We start from the raw sequence: 19,520 nt of genomic DNA on the forward strand, positions 1-19,520 counted from the left end.
CCAGGTTCGATCCCTGAGTCGGGAAGATCCCCTGGAAAAGGGAATGGCTACCCACTCCAGTATTCTTGCCTGGAGAATCCCATGGACAGAGGAGCCTGGCAGGCCCCAGTTCGTGGTGTTGAAAAGAGTCGGACATGACTGAGCAACTAACAGACACACACACATGAGCCATGATAATCTTATTTTTTCTTTTGTTTTCTTACTCTTGATTTCTTAGTTGGTTTTTAAAAAATCAGCAGTTTTAAAAGCATACTCTGATTGTCTTCTGTCTAATCATCAGGAATAAAAGGAAAAGAAAACCAAAATGATGATTTTGAAATCAGATATAAAGATAACTTGAAAGGGATCAAATAGGATATCTGGTATCATATATTTTAAGGCTTTTGATTATTGTTTTGCTGTTTTAAATTCTTTTTTAGTTTCTATGGCCAGTTTTTTTTTTACTTTATTTTTTTAATTGAAGGATAATTGCTTTACAGAATTTTGTTGTTTTCTGTCAAACCTCAACATGAATCAGCCATAGGTATACATATATCCCCTCCCATTTGAACCTCTCTCCCATCCGCTCCCCATCCCACCCCTCTAGATTGATACAGAGCCCCTGTTTGAGTTTCCTGAACCATGCAACAAATTCCCGTTGGCTATCTATTTTACATATGGTAACGTAAGTTTCCACGTTACTCTTTCCATACGTCTCACCCTCTCCTCCCCTCTCCCCATGTCCATAAGTCTATTCTGTATGTCTGTTTCTCCATTGTTGCCCTGTAAATAAGTTCTTCAGTACCATTCTTCTAGATTCTGTATATATGTGTTGCTGCTACTGCTGCTGCTGCTGCCAAGTTGCTTCAGTCGTGTCTGACTCTGTGAGACACCATAGATGGCAGCCCACCAGGCTCCCCCGTCCCTGGGATTCTCCAGGCAAGAATACTGGAGTGGGTTGCCATTTCCTTCTCCAATGCATGAAAGTGAAAAGTGAAAGTGAAGTTGTGTCCGACTCTTCGCAACCCCATGGACTGCAGCCTACCGGGCTCCTCCGTCCGTGGGATTTTCCAGGCAAGAGTACTGGAGTGGGGTGCCATCGCCTTCTCCGGTATATGTGTGTTAGAACGCGATATTTATCTTTCTCTTTCTGACTCACTTCACTCTGTATAATAGGTTCTAGGTTTATCCACCTCATCAGAACTGACTCGAATGTGTTCCTTTTTATGGCTGAGTACTATTCCATTGTGTGTATGTACCACAACCTCTTCATCCATTCATCTGTCAGTGGACATTTAGGTTGCCTCCATGTTCTCAGTTCAGTTCAGTTCAGTCGCTCAGTCGTGTCCGACTCTCCGCGACCCCATGAATCACAGCACGCCAGGCCTCCCTGTCCATCACCAACTCCCGGAGTACACTCAAACTCATGTCCACAGAGTCGGTGATGCCATCCAGCCATCTCATTCTCCGTCGTCCCCTTCTCCTCCCGCCCCCAACCTTTCCCAGCATCAGAGTCTTTTCCAGTGAGTCAACTCGTCGCATGAGGTGGCCAAAGTATTGCAGTTTCAGCTTCAGCTCCATGTTCTAGCTATTGTAAATAGTGGTGCAGTGAACAATGGGATACTTGTGTCTTTTTCAATTTTGGTTTCCTCAGGGTATATGCCTAGGAGTGGGATTGCTGGGTCATATTCTGTTTTTTTCCTGGTTTTTTAAGGAATCTCCTTACCGCCTTCCATAGTGGCTGTATCAATTTACATTCCCACCAACAGTGCAAGAGCATTCCCTTTTCTCCACACTCTCTCCAGCATTTATTGTTTGTAGACTTTGATGATAGCCGTTATGACTGGTGTGAGGTGATATCTCATTGTGGTTTTGATTTGCATTTCTCTAATAATGAGCAATGTTGAGCATCTTTTCATGTGTTTGTTAACCATCTGTATGTCTTTTTTGGAGAAATGTCTGTTTAGGTCTATTTCCCACTTTTTTATTGGGTTGTTTGTTTTTCTGGCATTGAGATATATGAGCTGCTTGTATATTTTGGAAATTAATCCTTTGTCAATTGATTCATTTGCTATTATTTTCTCTCATTCTGAGGGTTGTCTTTTCCCCTTGCTTATAGTTTCCTTTGCTGTGCAAAAGCTTTTACGTTTAATCAGGTCCCACTTATTTACTTTTGTTTTTATTTCTGTTACTCTAGGAGGTGGGTCATAGAGGATCTTGCTTTGATTTGTGTCATCGAGTGTTCTGCCTATGTTTTCCTCTAAGAGTTTATGGTATTAAATTTAGGTCTTTAATCCATTTTGAGTTTGTCTTTGTGTATGATGTTAGGAAGTGTTCTAATCTCATTCTTCTACATGTAGCTGTCCAGTTTTCCCAGCACCATTTATTGAAGAGGCTGTCTTTGCCCCATTGTGTATTCTTGCCTCCTTTGTCAAAAATAAGGTACTCATAGGTGCATGGGTTTATTTCTGGGTTTTCTATCTTGTTCCATTGGTCTGTATTTTTGTGTTTGTGCCAGTACAATACTGTATTGACGATTTTAGCTTTGTAATATAATCTGAAGTCAGAAAGATTGATTCCTCCAGCTCTCCATTCTTCTTTCTTAGGGCTGCTTTGGCTATTCGGGGTCTTTTGTGTTTCCATATGAATTGTGAAAGTTTTTGTTCTAGTTCTGTGAAAAATGCCATTGGTAATTTGATAGGGATTGCATTGAATCTGTAGATTGTGTTTGGTAGTATAGTCATTTCGTAATATTAATTCTTCCTACCCAGGCACATGGAATATCTCTCTGTTTATGTCATCTTTGATTTCTTTCATGAGTGTCTTATAATTTTCTGTGTACAGTTCTTTTGTCTCCTTAGATAAGTTTATTCCTAGATATTTAATTCCTTTTGTTGCAATGGTGAATGGGATTGATTCCATAATTTCTCTTTCTGATTTTTCATTGTTAGAATATAGAAACGCAAGTGATTTCTGTGTATTGATTTGTATCCTTCAACTTTGCTAAATTCACTGATTAACTCTAGTAATTTTCTGATACTATCTTTAGGGTTTTCTATGTACACTATCATGTCCTCTGCAAACAGTGAGAGCTTTGCTTCTTCTTTTCCAATCCGAATTCCTTTTTTTTTCTCTTCTCTGATTCCTGTAGCTAGGATTTCCAAAGCTATGTTTAATTGTGGTGAAAGTGGACACCCTTGTCTTGCTCCTCATCTTAGGGGAAGTGATTCAGTTTTTCACCAGGCTTATCATATATGGCCTTTACTATGTTGAGATAGGTTCCTCCTGTGTGCGTTTTTTGAAGAGCTTTAATCATAAATGGGTGCTGAATTTTGTCAAAGTCTTTTTCTGCATCTATTGAGATGATCATGTGGTTTTTATCTTTCAGTTTGTTAGTATGGTGTATCACGTGGATTGATTTGCAGATATTGAAGAATCCTTGCATTCCTGGAATAAACCCAACTTGATCATGGTGTATGAGCTTTTCGATGTGTTGCTGAATTCTGTTTGCTAAAATTCTGTTGAGGGTTTTTGCATCTGTGCTCATCAGTGACACTGGCCCGTAGTTTTGTGTGTCTTTGTCTGGTTTTGGTGTCAGGGTGATGGTGGCCTCGCAGAATGAGCGTGGAAGTGCTCCTTCCTCTGCAGTTTTCTGAAAGAGTTTTAGAAGGATGGGCATCAGTTCTTCTCTGGATGTTTGGTGGAGTTCTTCTGTGAAGCCATCTGGTCCTGAGCTTTTGTTTGGGGGGAGACTTTTGATCACAGCTTCAAATTTCAGTGCTTGTAATTGGGTTGTTCATGATTTCTGTTTCTTCCTGGTTCAGTCTTGGAAGACTGAACTTTTCTAACGATCTGTCCATTTCTTCCAGGTTATCCATTTTATTGCTATTTAGTTGTTCATAATAGTCTCATAATCCTTTGTATTTCTGCATCGTCTGTTGTAACCTCTCCTTTTTCATTTCTAATTTTGTTGATTTGATTCTTCTATCTTTTTTTCTTGATGAGTCTGTCTAAAGGCTTGTCAGTTTTGTTTATCTTATTAAAGAACCAGCTTTTAGTTCCATTAATCTTTACTATTGTTTCTTTCATTTCTTTTTAATTTTTTTCTGCTCGGATCTTTATGATTTCTTTCCTTCTACTAATTTTGGGTTTTTTTTTTTTTTTTGGTTCGTCCTTTTCTGGTCGTTTTAGGTGTAAAGTTAGGTTGTCTATTTGATGTTTTTCTTGTTTTCTTGAGTAGGATTGTATTGCTGTAAACGTCCCTCCTAGAACTGCTTTTGCTGCATCCCATAGGTCTTGAGTTGTCGTGTTTCCATTGTCATTTGTTTCTAGAAATTTTTTTATTTCCCTTTTTATTTCTTCAGTAACCTATTGGTTATTTAGAAATGTGTTATTTAATCTCCATCTGTTTGTGTTTCTTACAGTTTTTTTCTTGTAATTTATATCTAGACTCATAGCATTGTGGTCGGAGAAGATGCTTGATACGATTTCAGTTTTCTTAAATTTACTGAGGTTTGATTTGTGACTTAAGATGTGGTCTGTCCTGGAGAATGTTCCATGTGCACTTGAGAAGATGGTGTATTCTTCTGCATTTGGATGGAATGTCCTGAAAATAACAGTGAGATCCATCTCATCTAATGTGTCATTTAAGATTGTGTTTCCTTATTAGTTTTCTGTTTTGATGGTCTGTCCATTGGTGAGAGTGGGGAGGTAAAGTCTCCTGCTATTATCGTGCTACTGTCAGTTTCTCCTTTAATGTCTGTTAGTGTTTGTCTTACGTATTGAAGTGCTCTTATTTTGGATGCATAGAAATTTACAATTGTTATGTCTTCCTCTTGGATTGATCCCTTGATCATTATGTAGTGTCCTTCCTGATCTCTTGTAATCGTCTTTATATTAACATCTATTTTGTCTGATATGAGAATTACTACTCCAGCTTTCTTTTGCTTCTTATTTGCATGGAATATATTTTTCCATCCTCTCACTTTCAGTCTATATATAGTCTTTAGGTCTGAAGTGGATTTCTTATAGACAGCATATATGTGGATCTTGTTTTGTATCCATTCAGCTGGTCTGTGTCTTTTGGTTGGAGCATTTAATCCATTTGCATTTAAAGTAATTATTGATATATATGTTCCTATTGCCATTTTCTTAGTTGTTTGAAGTTGATTTTGTAGATCTTTTTTCTTCTCTTTATTTCCTGATTATGTAAGTCCCTTTAACATTTGTTATAAAACTGGCTCGGTGGTACTGAATTGTCTTAATGTTTGCTTGTCTGAAAAGCTTTTTATTTCTCCATCAGTTTTGAATGAGATCCTTGCTGGGTACAGTAATCTTGGTTGTAGATTTTTCCATTTCAGTACTTTAAATATATCCTGCCATTTCCTTCTGGCCTGCAGAGTTTCTGCTGAAATATCAGCTGTTAAGCATATGGGGTTTCCCTTGTATGTGTTACTTGTTGTTTCTCCCTTGATGCTTTCAATATTCTTTCTTTGAACTCTGGACAGAGGTTCATGACATTGTATAGGAGACAATAGATCAAGACCATCCCCAAGAAAAAGAAATGCAAAAAAAGCAAAATTTCTGTCTGAGGAGGCCTTACAAATATCTGTGAAAAGAAGAGAAGCCAAAAGCAAAGGAGAAAAGGAAGGATATACCCATTTGAATGCAGAGTTCCAAAGAATAAAAAGGAGAGATAAGAAAGCCTTCCTCAGTGATCAATGCAAAGAAATAGAGGAAAAAAATAGAACGGGAAAGACTGGAGATCTCTTCAAGAAAATTCGAGATACCAAGGGAACATTTCATGCAAAGATGGGCTCAATGAAGGACAGAAATGGTATGGACCTGACAGAAGCAGAAGATATTAAGAAGAGGTGGCAGGAATACACAGATGAACAGTACAAAAAAGATCTTCAGGACCCAGTTAATCACGATGGTGTGATTACTCACCTAGAGCCAGACATCCTGGAATGTGAAGTCAAATGGGCCTTAGGAAGCATCACTATGAACAAAGCTAGTGGAGGAGATGGAATTCCAGTTGAGCTATTTCAAATCCTGAAAGATGACGCTGTAAGAGTGCTGTACTCAATATGTCAGCAAATTTGGAAAACTCAGCAGTGACTACAGGACTGGAAAAGGTCAGTTTTCATTCCAATCATGTATGGATGTGAGAGTTGCACTGTAAAGAAAGCTGAGTCCCGAAGAATTGATGCTTTTGAGCTGTGGTGTTCGAGAAGACTCTTGAGAGTCCCTTGGACTACAAGGAGATCCAACCAGTCCATCCTAAAGGAGATCAGTCCTGAGTGTTCATTGGAAGAACTGATGTTGAAGCTGAAACTCCAGTACTTTGGCCACCTGATGCGAAGAGCTGACGCATTTGAAAAGACCCTGATGCTGGGAAAGATTGAGGGCAGGAGGAGAAGGTGATAACAGAGGATGAGATGGTTGGATGGCATCACCAACTCAATGAATATGGATTTGGGTAGGCTCTAGGAGTTGGTCATGGACAGGGAAGCCTGGTGTGTTGTAGCTCATGGGGTCACAAAGAGTCGAACACGACTGAGCGACTGAACTGAACTTTGTGTTTAGTCATTGTTAGTTTGATTAGTATGTCTTGATGTATTTGTCCTTGGGTTTATCCTGTATGGGACTCTTTGTGCCTCTTGGACTTGATTATTTCCTTTTCCTTTTTGGGGAAATTTTCAGCTATAATCTCTTAAAAATTTTCTCATACCCTTTCTTTTTCTCTGCTTCTGGGACCCCTATAACTTGAATGTTAGTGTGTTTGATATTGTCCCAGAGGTCCATGACACTCTTCCTCAATTCTTTTCATTCTTTTTACTTTATTCTCTTCAGAAGTTATTTCCACCATTTTGTTTTCCAGCCCACTGATTTGTTCTTCTGTTTCAGATATTCTGCTATTGATTCCTTCTAGAGTATTTTTAATTTCAGTAATTGTGGTGTTTGTCTCTGTATGTTTATTCTTCAATTCTTCTAGGCCTTGGTTAATTGATTCTTGAATTTTCTCCATTTTGTTTTCAAGGTTTTTGATCGTCTTTACTATCATTATTCTGAATTCTTTTCCAGGTAGTTTGCCTATTTCCTGTTCATTTATTTGGACTTCTGTGTTTCTAGTTTGTTCCTTCATTTGTGTGGTATTTCTCTGCCTTTTCATTATTTTTTTTTTAACTTATTGTGTTTGAGGTCTCCTTTTCTCAGTTTTCAAGGTTGAATTCTTTTTTCCTTTTGGTTTTTGCCCTTCTAAGGTTGATCCAGTGGTTTGCGCAAGCTTTGAATAGGGTGAGGTTTGTGCTGAGTTTTGGTTTGTTTGTATGTTTTTCCTTTGATTGGCCAGGCTGAGTGAGGTGGTAATCCTGTCTGCTGATGATTGGGTTTGTATTTTTGTTTTGTTTGTTGTTTAGATGAGGCCTCCTGTACAGGGTGATACTGGTAGTTGGGTGATGCCGGGTCTTGTATTCAAGTGGTTTCTTTTGTGTGAGTTCTCACTATTTGGTACTCCCTAGCGTTAGTTCTCTGGTAGTCTAGGGTCTTGGGGCCAGTGCTCCCACTCCAAAGTCTCAGGGCTTGATCTCATGAAATGGACTGTTGTCCACCATAAAATGCCTGTGGCACTGCACACAGTTCCTATTCTCCAGGTTCCAGTAACTCATTGTCAGAAGATTGCTGGCACAGCATCAAAACCAAATTGCTCTGCTCAACCTTGAATGCACGAGAGATGAAGGATTCCTCTGAGTCCTCCGAAGTACTGGCTTGATGGGTTACTGGTCCCTCTGACTCCAGCTCCAAAACCCTGTGGAGTAGCAGAAAAGCCCCCCAGAAGGGCACTTCCGCACACCAGCTTGTGGAACCTGAGACGGGCAGGACAGAATATTTTGCTCTTTTGCACGTAAGCTCAGATCTGCCTCCATCAGTACTGCTAAGAACAGAGGAACTTTGTGAGAACAATTTTTTCTTTTAAGAGGTAATTTTTCTTGCTAAGTATGCCATGAGAAATTGAAGAATGATCTTAATTTCTCATTTTAAAATGAGTGTCTTACTGAGCCAGACTGGTTAACACTTCCAAGTTAGAATACATGGATTTGTCAATAAATTTAAAGGTGATAGTAGTCTCCATTACTACTAAGTTGTTTGAGTAATATATTATATTCACATTTTAAATGAATATTGATCTTCATCCACTGGCTAAATTGGAGCATCTCAATTCTTATGAAATCGCTGATCCTTTTCTACTTTTAGGTCTGCAGACAGACATAAATTCTAGCCAATATTCCACAGAGTTTTTTGTACCTTTACTTCTTCATACAGCACTCTTTGGGCTTCCCAGGGGGCGCTAGTGGTTAAAGAACCAGTCTGCTAATACAGGAGACATAAGAGACACAGGTTTGATCCCTGGGTTGGGAAGATCCCCTGGAGGAGAGCACAGCAACCCACTCCAGTATTCTTGCCTGGAGAATCCCATGGACAGAGGAGTCTGGTGGGCTGCAGTCTTTCAGTGCAGTGCAGTCGCTCAGTCGTGTCCGACTCTTTGCGACCCCATGGACTGTAGTCTACCAGGCTTCTCCGTCCATGGGATTCTCCAGGCAAGAATACTGGAGTGGGTTACCGTTTCCTTCTACAGTCTTTAGGGCTGCAGAATTTGACACGACTGATGTGACTTAGCATGCATGTTTGCACGCACAGCACTCTTTAAGAAGTAATACTTTTTGCATATTAAAACTGGCAAAAATCAAATGCCTTTTAGGTAACCAACTTAGACTGTATTGCTTTGTGTTTTGTTGCTTCTTGAAGGTACTTGAAGTTTATCGAGTTGCCCTTGTCTCAGAGAAAGTTTTGTCAGAGCTGCCAGCAGCTGCTGTTGCCAGATGATGATGAGAAGCATCGTGAACATCAGGTAGTGGGTGATGTTTCTATCACCCAGTTAAAAAGGCCCAGTAAACTCCTTTATCCACTGGAAAACAAGAGGACAAATGCCCAGTATTTGTTTGCTGACCGGAGCTGTCTGTTCTTGGTAGACCTGCTCTCGAACCTTGGATTCAGAAGAGTACTGTGTGTTGGGACCCCAAGGTATGTGATAACAGTGTTTTAAAGGCTTCTCCCATCACCACTGTCTAAACTGTAAGAAAATGTAGTGAGTAGTTATTTACTGTATAGAGGGTACAACATGCAACCTCAAGTATACAGTATAGTCCTTCTCTGAAGGAGTTTGTAATCTTTATTCCAATCAAGAGAAATGTTTATAGATTTCTGATGTGTGATAGAAGATTCTGGCTTGAATCTTCAGTTATATAGTATTAATTCTAGAGTTTTCTGTTTTAGATGAGATCCACCATTTAAAAATACTTTGAAATTGAAACTTCACTTATAACTGCCAAATTTTCTTCAGTGTTTCATTGAAATGAAATTAGAAATATCAGGAGACTATTGATGGGTTTTTTGTTTGTTTGCTTATTACATGTGACATTAGTCGTTTCTTACTAAATTTGTTTTCACTAATTGCTTTAGGTTACATGAGCTGATCAGGTTGAAAGAATCAGGTGGCAAGAAGTCTAACATTAGAAGCCTTTTATTGGATATTGATTTTCGGTAGGTTTACAAAGTATAATATTTATTCTCCTTCATTGTGTTGTTTCTTTTTAATGTTTTCCTTGTACTAATCCTGTTATAATCCTTTACTTAATATAGAAGTAGTAATTGTTTATATTTCTTCAGTTAGATAAACTCAACATGTAAAAGTGAAAGTCGCTCAGTTATGGCTGACTCTTTGCAACCCCATGGACTATACAGCCTGTGGAATTCTCCAAGCCAGAATACTGGAGTGGGTAGCCTTTCCCTTCTCTAGGGGTTCTTCCCAACCCAGGGATCGAATCCCAGTTTCCTTCATTGCAGGCGAATTCTTTACCAGCTGACAGGGAGGCAGTAGACTTTTTGCTAGTATGCTTCCTAAATTTTTTCTGTGAATGTATCTAGTTGTCTTTGGCTTATAATTTAGACATACATTTCTATTGAGTGAAATTTCTTCTTATATACTTACTTTTCATGGGTAAATCTGAATTTCCTCTAGGATTTTATCATTATGTCTTAAATGTGATAAGATGTGTATTTTAATGTTTTTAATGAAGGATGTATATACTATCTTTCACTAGATGAAGCCTGAAGTGATGGGAGTGGTAACTAGGAAATAGGTCCTGAGGCAGAGGCTAATTAATAAGCAAACAGATAAGCTTTGTGGGAGAGAATCAGAATTAAACAGCACCTGATATGTTGGAACAAACAGATGAGACAGTGGACCACATCTTGAGTCTTCCCTCTGGTTGTAATTGAGAAGATACAAATTTTTGATTTACAGCACAGGATGGCAAATGTGTCCATCCACAGACTCTCTGATTCTGTAAATTTGAAGTACTCTTCCTAGTTTCTGTAATTGTTTGAATTCTAGGAGTTCATGGTAAGTCTATGAGACACCATGTCCTTAGTATATTTTTCTTGTTCTTAAGTGTACTGAAGGAATCAGTCTTTAAGTTTTTGTTTTTTTTTTAATCTGATAGAACCTATTTGGCCAATATTCCAGTAGTTGTTGTGTTCTCTCCAGTATTACTCAGATTCTCTGTGAAATTACATATGCTTTTTCTCCCTAAAAACAAGGCAGACAGAATTTTAAAGTATAGAAGTCACAATAAAAAGTACAACTTTCATCATTTATTTTTCTTTAGATTTCCAAGTTAGCTTTGGGTTATCTACTGTAAGCATGTACATGTCTCAGAAATTACCCACATTTTCTGCAACTCTCATTCCTTATTAACAAGACGAGCACAATCTTTACAAATACCTGTTTGATGTTAGTAATTTTTGGGAAAATGGAATTCCATGAGTGATAATACAGACGTCTTCTTAAAGATAAACTCAATTTCTTTTTTTAAATTGAAATGTAACTCATTTAAAATAGACCATTTTAAAGTGTGTATTTCAGCAGTTTTTGGTATATTCACTGTTTTGCATTTGCAGTCTATCACCCATAATTCCACAACATTTTTAATCACACTAAAGATAGACTCCTTACTTCTCCTGATAAGCATCAATCTTCTTTCTTTCATTTGGATTTGTCTCTTTGGATATTTTATATAAATGGAATCATACAATATATGACCTTTGTGTCTGACCTTTTTCACTTAGGGTAAGGTTGTCAAGTTTCCTCCATGTCATGGCATATAAGTGTATTTCCTTTTATGACTGTATGCTATTCCATTGCGTGAATATATCAATTTCTTTTTTAACTACCTTGTTTATTTCCTAAAGTATTATTAAATTATTCAGTCAGTTCAGTTTAGTCGCTCAGTCGTGTCCGACTCTCCGCGACCCCATGAATCACAGCACGCCAGGCCTCCCTGTCCATCACCAACTCCCGGAGTTCACTCAAACTCATGTCCACAGAGTCGGTGATGCCATCCAGCCATCTCATTCTCGGTCGTCCCCTTCTCCTCCCGCCCCCAACCTTTCCCAGCATCAGAGTCTTTTCCAGTGAGTCAACTCGTCGCTGAGGTGGCCGAAGTATTGCAGTTTCAGCTTTAGCATCAGTCCCTCCAATGAACATCCAGGATTGATCTCCTTTAGAATGGACTGGTTGGATCTCCTTGCAGTATAAGGGACTCTCAAGAGTCTTCTCCAACACCACAGTTCAAAAGCATCAATTCTTCGGCGATCAGCTTTCTTCACAGTCCAACTCTCACATCCATACATGACCACGGGAAAAACCATTGCCTTGACTAGACGGACCTTGGTTGGCAAAGTAATGTCTCTGCTTTTTAATATACTATCAAGGTTGGTCATAACTTTCCTTCCAAGGAGCAAGCGTCTTTTAATTTCATGGCTGCAATCAGCATCTGCAGTGATTTTGGAGCCCCCCAAAATAAAGTCTGACACTGTTTCCACTGTTTCCCCATCTATTTCCCATGAAGTGATGGGACCAGATGCCATGATCTTTGTTTTCTGAATGTTGATCTTCAAGCCAACCTTTTCACTCTCCTCTTTCACTTTCATCAAGAGGCTTTGAGTTCCTCTTCACTTTCTGCCATAAGGGTAGTGTCATCTGCATATCTGAGGTTATTGATATTTCTCCCAGCAATCTTGATTCCAGCTTGTGCTTCTTCCAGCCCAGCGTTCCTCATGATGTACTCTGCATATAAGTTAAATAAGCAGCGTGACAATATACAACCTAGGCGTACTCCTTTTCCTATTTGGAACCAGTCTGTTGTTGCATGTCCAGTTCTGACTGCTGCTTCCTGACCTGCATACAGGTTTCTCAAGAGGCAGGTCAGGTGGTCTGGGATTCCCATCTCTTTCAGAATGTCCCACAGTTTATTGTGATCAACACAGTCAAAGGCTTTGGCATAGTCAGTGAAGCAGAAATAGATGTTTTTCTGAAACTCTCTTGCTTTCTCCATGATCCAGCGGATGTTGGCAATTTGATCTCTGGTGCCTCTGCCTTTTCTAAAAGCCTGCTTGAACATCTGGGAGTTCACGGTTTACATACTGCTGAAGCTTGGCTTGGAGAATTTTGAGCATGACTTTACTAGCGTGTGAGATGAGTGCAATTGTGCGGTAGTTTGAGCATTCTTTGGCATTGCCTTTCTTTGGGATTGGAATGAAGACTGACCTCTTCCAGTCCTGTGGCCACTGCTGAGTTTTCCAAATCTGCTGGCATATTGAGTGCAGCACTTTCACAGCATCATCTTTCAAGACTTGAAATAGCTCAACTGGAATTCCATCACCTCCACTAGCTTTGTTAGTAGTGATGCTTTCTAAGGCCCACTTGACTTCACATTCCAAGATATCTGGCTCTAGGTCAGTGATCACGTTATCGTGACTATCTTGGTCGTGAAGATCTTTTTTGTACAGTTCTTCTGTGTATTCCTGCCACCTCTTCTTAATATCTTCTGCTTCTGTTAGGTCCATACCATTTCTGTCCTTTATCGAGCCCATCTTTGCATGAAATATTCCCTTGGAATCTAATTTTCTTGAAGAGGTCTCTTGTTTTTGAAGAGGTCTCTTGTTTTTCCTATTCTGTTGTTTTCCTCTATTTCTTTGCATTGAATTATTATAAAGGTATTATTTTAAAGGTAGAAATTTAACTTTTATGTTCTTATAATAACATGAAATATTAACTATAACTGCTATTTAATAAATGCTTGTCACATGTCAAACCCTATTGTAAATTCTTTAGTCCCCACAATAGCCCTCTAGGATAGATGCTATTAGCATTCTCCTTTCCTCAGGACAGAAAACTGAGGTACAAAGAAATTAAATAACTTGACCAAAGTCACAGTTATAATTGTCCTGTGGTAGTTCTATGTTTAACTTCTTGAAGGGCTCCAAACTGTTTTCCAAGGTGACTGCACAGTTTTTCTTTTCCAGCAGCAATATATGAGAGTTCCACTTTCTTCACATGCTCATGAACACTTGCTGCTGTCTGTCTTTTTGAAATAGTGTCTCATTGTGGTAATGATGTTGAGCATCTTTTGATGAACTTATGGCCCATTGTTTATCTTTTTGGAGAAATGTCTATTCAATCATTTGCTCAATTTTTAAAATTGATTATTTGTCTTACTGTTGAAAGAGTACTTAATGTATTCTGGGTACTATATTCCTATCAGATATATAATTCATAAATATTTTCTCTCATTCTGTGGGTTTTCTTTTCACTTTTATGTAGTCAAAAGTTATTCTCTTTTCTTTGGTTGCTTGTGTTTTAGGTGTCATAGCAAGAAACTATTACCTAGTCTAAAAGCATGAATATTTACACTTGTTTTCTTCTAAGAGTTTTAAATTTTTAGTTCTTACATTTAGTTAATTTTGAGTTAATATTTTAGTATGATGTGAGGTAGGGGTCCAGTTTCATTCTTTACATGTGGATATCCAGTTGCCTTGGCACCATTGTTTAAATGATTATTCTTTTCCCATGGAATGCTCTTGGAAAGTTAGTGAAAACCACGTGACCATATATCTGTGAATTTATCTGTAGACCTTAAATTCTATTCCATTTATCTGTGTCTGTCCTTATGCCAGGCCCATGCAATCTCAATTGTTGTTTTGTAGTGAGTTTAGAAATTGGAAAGTGTTCATCTTTCAACTTAATTCTTTTTCGAGATTATTTTGGCTATTGTGGGTTTATTGCATTTCTATATGAATTTTAGAATTACCTAGTCAGTTTTTGTTAAAAGCTCACTGAACTCTTTATAGGAGTCACATTGAATTTGTAGATCAATTTGAGGGGTTGTTGTTTAGTTACTAAGTCGTATCCAACTCTTTTATGACCCCATGCACTATAGTCCACTGGGCTTCTCTGTCCATGGGATTTCCTAGGCAAAAACACTGGAGTGGGTTGCTGCGTCTTTCCCCAGGGGATCTTCCTGACCCAGAGCTCAAACCCACATCTTTCCATCTTGTGTTCTGTTTCATGAATATGAGCTATCTTTCCATTTCTTTTTTAATTTCTTTAAACAATATTTAGTAGTTTTCAGTGTGCAGGGCTTGCACTTCTGTTAAATTTATTCCTAAACACTTCATTCTTCTATTGCTTTTGTAAATTAAATTTTAAAAAATTTTATTTTGTGTTGTTCATTGCTCGTGCCCTGATTTACGTTTTTTTTTAAGTTGCAATAAAATATACATAGTATAACATTTACCACGTTAGCCAGTTTTTTAAGTATGCCGTTTAGTAGTGTGAAGTAAGTGAAGTATATTCACATCAGTGTGCACTGTTCTGCAAAACTCTTCTTTGCATCTTATCTGATGTACTTTTACTGTTTTTTTTAAGTTAATCATTGTCACATTAATTTTTAAAAATTACTTAAAAAGAAATTCTGTGTCTTATTACTGGTTTACTTTTAACTTGAACGATTTATGTTGTGCTTTGACTCTTTCGCCTTAAATGCCATGCCTTGCAGTTTCACTTTTCTTGAGCCTATAGTTAAATCCCCTGGTCTAAGTAGGGAGTAGGTGATGTAGATAAAGTTGTTTTATAACCTATGGAACACACAGATGCTTTTTTCTTTCTGTGTCTGCAAACCTCTGTGTGTGTTGCAAACAAAAGCTGAAGGTATTGAACTATGGTCTCCTGGCTTAGCTTCTTTGATAGCTACTCTGTTTTTGAGTCAGTTCTGTAAAAGGTCAACATTGAGTGCTAAGAGAGAGCTGGTTTAATTGAAATATGTTACTAGTCAGAATGAACTCTGCCTGTTGCCTATATTTACATTATGATGGAGTGTGGGGTTGGTTCACATTTTTGACAGAGACCACAATTAAATCAGGGAAACATTCTTGTGTAGTACAGTGTGGCAGTAGATAGTTCCTTTGGCACTTTGAATTTGGCTTGTTGTTGCCCTACAGAAGGTCTGTGCAGAGCTACAGAGAACTCCCTCAACTCTAGGGCTCAGGTTATATGTGCTGTAAATGTTCTTTCCTTTCCCTCCCTCCTTCCTTCTGGGTCTCTGGGTATGGGCTTTATCTAGTTGCAGCAAATGGGCATCTTATTGCAGTGGCTTTTCTTGTTGCAGAGCACAGGCTCTAGAGTGCAGGCTGAGATGTTGTGGCTTGCAGTCTTAGTTGCCTTGTAGCATGTCAGAGCTTCCTGGACCATGGATAGAATCCTTAACCACTGGACCACCAGGGAAGTCCTCAATGTCCTTTTCTGAGCATCTAAGATATGAACTTCATAAAGAGATGGAAATACCAGATCACCTTACGTGTCTTTTGAGAAACTCTATGCAGGTCAAGAAGCAACCATTAGAACCGGACATAGAACAATGGACTGGTTCAGACATATGTCAAGGCTGTATACTGTCATCTTGGTTATGTAACTTATATGCAGAATACATCATGCGAAATGCCAGACTGGATGAATCACAAGCTAGAATCAAGATTGCCAGGAGAAATATCAATAACCTGAGATGTGCCGTTGATACCACTCTATAATGGCAGAAAGCGAAGAGGAACTAAAGAGCCCCTTGATGAAGGTGAAAGTGGAGAGTGAAAAAGCTGGCTTAAAACTCAGCATTCAAAAAAAGAAGATCATGACATACAGTCCCATCACTTCACAGCAAATAGATGGGGGAAAAGTGGAAACAGTGACAGATTTTATTTTCTTGGCCTCCAGAATCACTACAGTGACTACATGAAATTAAAAGATGCTTTCTGCTTGGAAGAAAAGCTATGACAAATCTAGACAGCATTTTAAAAAGCAGAGACATCAGTTTGCTGACAAAGGTCTAAATAATCAAAACTATGGTTTTTCCAGTAGTCAGGTATGTATGAAAGTTGGACCATAAAAAAGGCTGAGTGCCACAGAACTGATTCTTTTGAATTGTGGTGCTGGAGAAGACTTGAGAGTTCCTTGGACAGCAAGGAGATCAGACCAGTCAGTCCTGAGTATTCATTGGAAGGACTGATGCCGAAGCTTCAGTACTTTGGCCACCAGATGCAAAGAGCTGACTCACTGGAAAAGACTGTGATGCTGGGAAAGATTGAGGGCAGGAGAAGAAAGGGGTGACAGTGGATGAAATGGTTGGATTGCATCACTGACTTGATTTACATGAGTTTGACCAAAGTCTAGGAGATAGTGAAGGACAGTGAAGCCCGGCATGCTGCAATCCATGGAGTCACAAAGAATCAGATACGACTTAGCAAGTGAGCAATAAGAAAAAGACGATATGAAGTTAACATTTGCTAAGATAGATTTCTGTATGCTCCAATTTTAGCATGAAAGATGTGAAATTCTGTTTGGCAAACTACATCCAAATAAAGTTATATCAAAAAGCTGAATTTCTTAGGTTCATTTTGTGAACTAATTTTATTCAGCTCTTGATTACATTTCCTGTGTGTAGAACATGTTTCATACTTGGTAACTAGCTCTCATTTAAAGAGAATGAATGGCCAAATTAAATGGATGTCCTTTTGAGCAGTTTTCAAGTGTATGCATTTCTGATTGGTTTTGTTTGCCTTATTCAATGGAGAGAATAATTCTTTGAGGCCAATTTCATTTTAAGAGGGTAATGTTGAGTGATTTTTCATAATATAAAATATGAATAATTATGCTCCCTTATTTTTGTTTGATGGAAGCTTAGAGCTGAAACCTTGGCTTTTTTCTGTCTCTGGCTCTGCCCACTGCTGCTGAGAACATTTTGGACAAGTGTGCTGTGCTGAATTTTTTGTAAATAACACTTTTTTTTTTGATTAAAAAATAATACCTCTTGCGTTATGAAGCAGTGAAAAAAGTGGAGGGCGGTAGAAATACATTTAAAAAGGGACTATTTTTCCCTTGTTCACACAAAGCAGTGCAAGGGAGAACACCTCAATGATGGTTGATCTACAACTGTACTAGTCTTAATATATATGTAAATTGAATAATTGATATGGATATATTATCAGCTATTTGGGATTTGGTTAAAGAGGAAAACATTTGTTAAATAATGGTAATTGACATTGTCCCACAGTTTTTGGAGTGTTCCTTAGGTTACAGTGTATAGTTTAAATATTTTCAATTATTTAAGCCTTCTGTTTATTTCTTCAGTTTAAATTTATGTCAGCAGATGTACTAGCAGTATCTTAAATGATATTAAGGGATATTGTATTGAGAATGGTGAACAGATGTTCTTCTGTCTCCACAGAATAAGAGGAAATGGGTTTAGATTACAGGAGGAGAAATGTTGGTTAGACATAAACCTAATTCCTTAATATTAGAGACATTGAGACGTAAATCTTTATAGCTGGTATTTATTAAAATAATGATACCTGAAATCTCAGAATATGCTTTATAGCTGGCATTGTATTAAACAGTTTACATAATTATCTTGTGTATTCTTACCTAGTCCTATGGGGTAGAAATCATTTTCCCATTTTGCAGATGAAAAAACTGGGGCTCAGATAGGTAAAATAACTTACTAAAGTTATACAGCTGGTAACTGAGAGACTTAAGAGTTTGAAACCATGCCTCCTGACTGTAGAGCTGTACTCTTGCTGCTGCTGCTGCTGCTAAGTCACTTCAGTCGTGTCCGACTCTGTGTGACCCCATAGATGGAAGCCCACCAGGCTCCCCCGTCCCTGGGATTCTCCAAGCAAGAACACTGGAGTTGGTTGCCATTTCCTTCTCCAATGTGTGAAAGTGAAAAGTGAAAGTGAAGTCACTCAGTCGTGTCCGACCCTTAGCGACCCCACAGACTGCAGCCTACCAGGCTCCTCCATCCATGGGATTTTCCAGGCAAGAGTACTGGAGTGGCTTGCCATTGCCTTCTCCAAGCTGTACTCTTAGTCACGGTGTAATAGAAAGAGGATAATCTAGGCTTGTCCATTGTGTTAAATACTCCACATGGTTGGTGATCGTGCAGATGGTATTAAATAACTGTGAGTAGAAGCAAAGAAGTGCCTCTGTCATGATTTGGTTAAAGAAGTTGTATAAGTAAGTATGTGTCCATGATTTTTTTCAGTCTTTCCACTAGCTTATGTGTTCTGTAAAAGGATGGTGTGGTCCTGTGTAAATTGCTTTTGACAAAACTATGGAAGTTCAGAATTCTATTGTGATGAAAGAGGTTTCTATATTACACAAAGAAAACCCTCATGTCAGCAAGAAAGACATTAAGACCCATAGACATAAATGGGGAAAACAGAGATAGGCAGTACAAATAAAATTAAGGAAGAAAGAAATTTCAGTTTTGTAAGAAATCAAGTAAATGCAAGTTTAAGCCATAAATGTGGTATGAATTTTGCCTAGTAAATTAGCAGAAATTATAATGTGTTAATACCCAAAGCTGGTGTTCCCATTCATTAGTGATTGCATTTTAAAGTAGTATGTTAGAAGAATAAAATGATTCAATCAGTAAATAAATATCCTCTTTCCTGGTACTAATTCAGTAAATATGAAATGCACATAAATTCTTTTTCTTATGTATTAAGAAGCATATTTTATTAAGCTAATTTGTAGTAGACAAGAAAACTCTGTATTAAATACCTTTTTTGTTAGCCACAGAAGAAAATAACAGCTGTTGAGCAGAAATGTTGATTCAGTATTTTCCTTAAAGTTATTAACTATGAGAGACATATTTTAACTGCCAACGTGACTCAAGCTTAAAATGCATAATAATATCAGGAACATAATTATTTATTTATAATCTCTGGTCCATAGGAATATGTGTGTTTTTTTGTATATGAATTTTCTGTAGTTCTCCCACTGACTTACTAAACTTGGGACCATAATCTAAGTTTGTTATTCATCCACTATTGTTAGCTTCTTGAGGTTTTGGGAAAGTATTCTTTATTTCCGAAACCTGAAGGATGATGGAATTGATTTTATTTAAGGTGTGATTTTATAATTTTAAAATTTAGTTTACATTTATTTACTATATAGCTGTGACCAGACAAGTAACTACAGTAATAAATTATTTTACAGGTATTCGCAGTTTTATATGGAAGATAGTTTTTGCCATTATAATATGTTTAACCATCACTTCTTTGATGGAAAGGTAAGAGTTATGACC

At 38.0% G+C, this 19,520-nt stretch overlaps 1 protein-coding gene across 3 annotated transcripts in view; it reads left to right on the top strand.

The window, feature by feature from the left end:
* Positions 1–19,520, top strand: part of ZCCHC4 (zinc finger CCHC-type containing 4) — a 60,771-nt gene that overhangs the window by 14,715 nt on the left and 26,536 nt on the right. For all 3 annotated transcript variants that reach the window (XM_055434654.2, XM_055434655.2, XM_055434653.2), the window contains exons 4-6: positions 8,788–9,063; positions 9,502–9,582; positions 19,433–19,505. In XM_055434654.2, coding sequence (XP_055290629.1) covers positions 8,788–9,063; positions 9,502–9,582; positions 19,433–19,505 — 430 coding nt within the window. The remainder of the gene's footprint in view (positions 1–8,787; positions 9,064–9,501; positions 9,583–19,432; positions 19,506–19,520) is intronic.

This window comes from Moschus berezovskii, chromosome 5 (assembly GCF_049115385.1).
Source record: "Moschus berezovskii isolate FMDL1 chromosome 5, NW_MosBer_1.0, whole genome shotgun sequence".
Taxonomy (NCBI): domain Eukaryota; kingdom Metazoa; phylum Chordata; class Mammalia; order Artiodactyla; family Moschidae; genus Moschus; species Moschus berezovskii.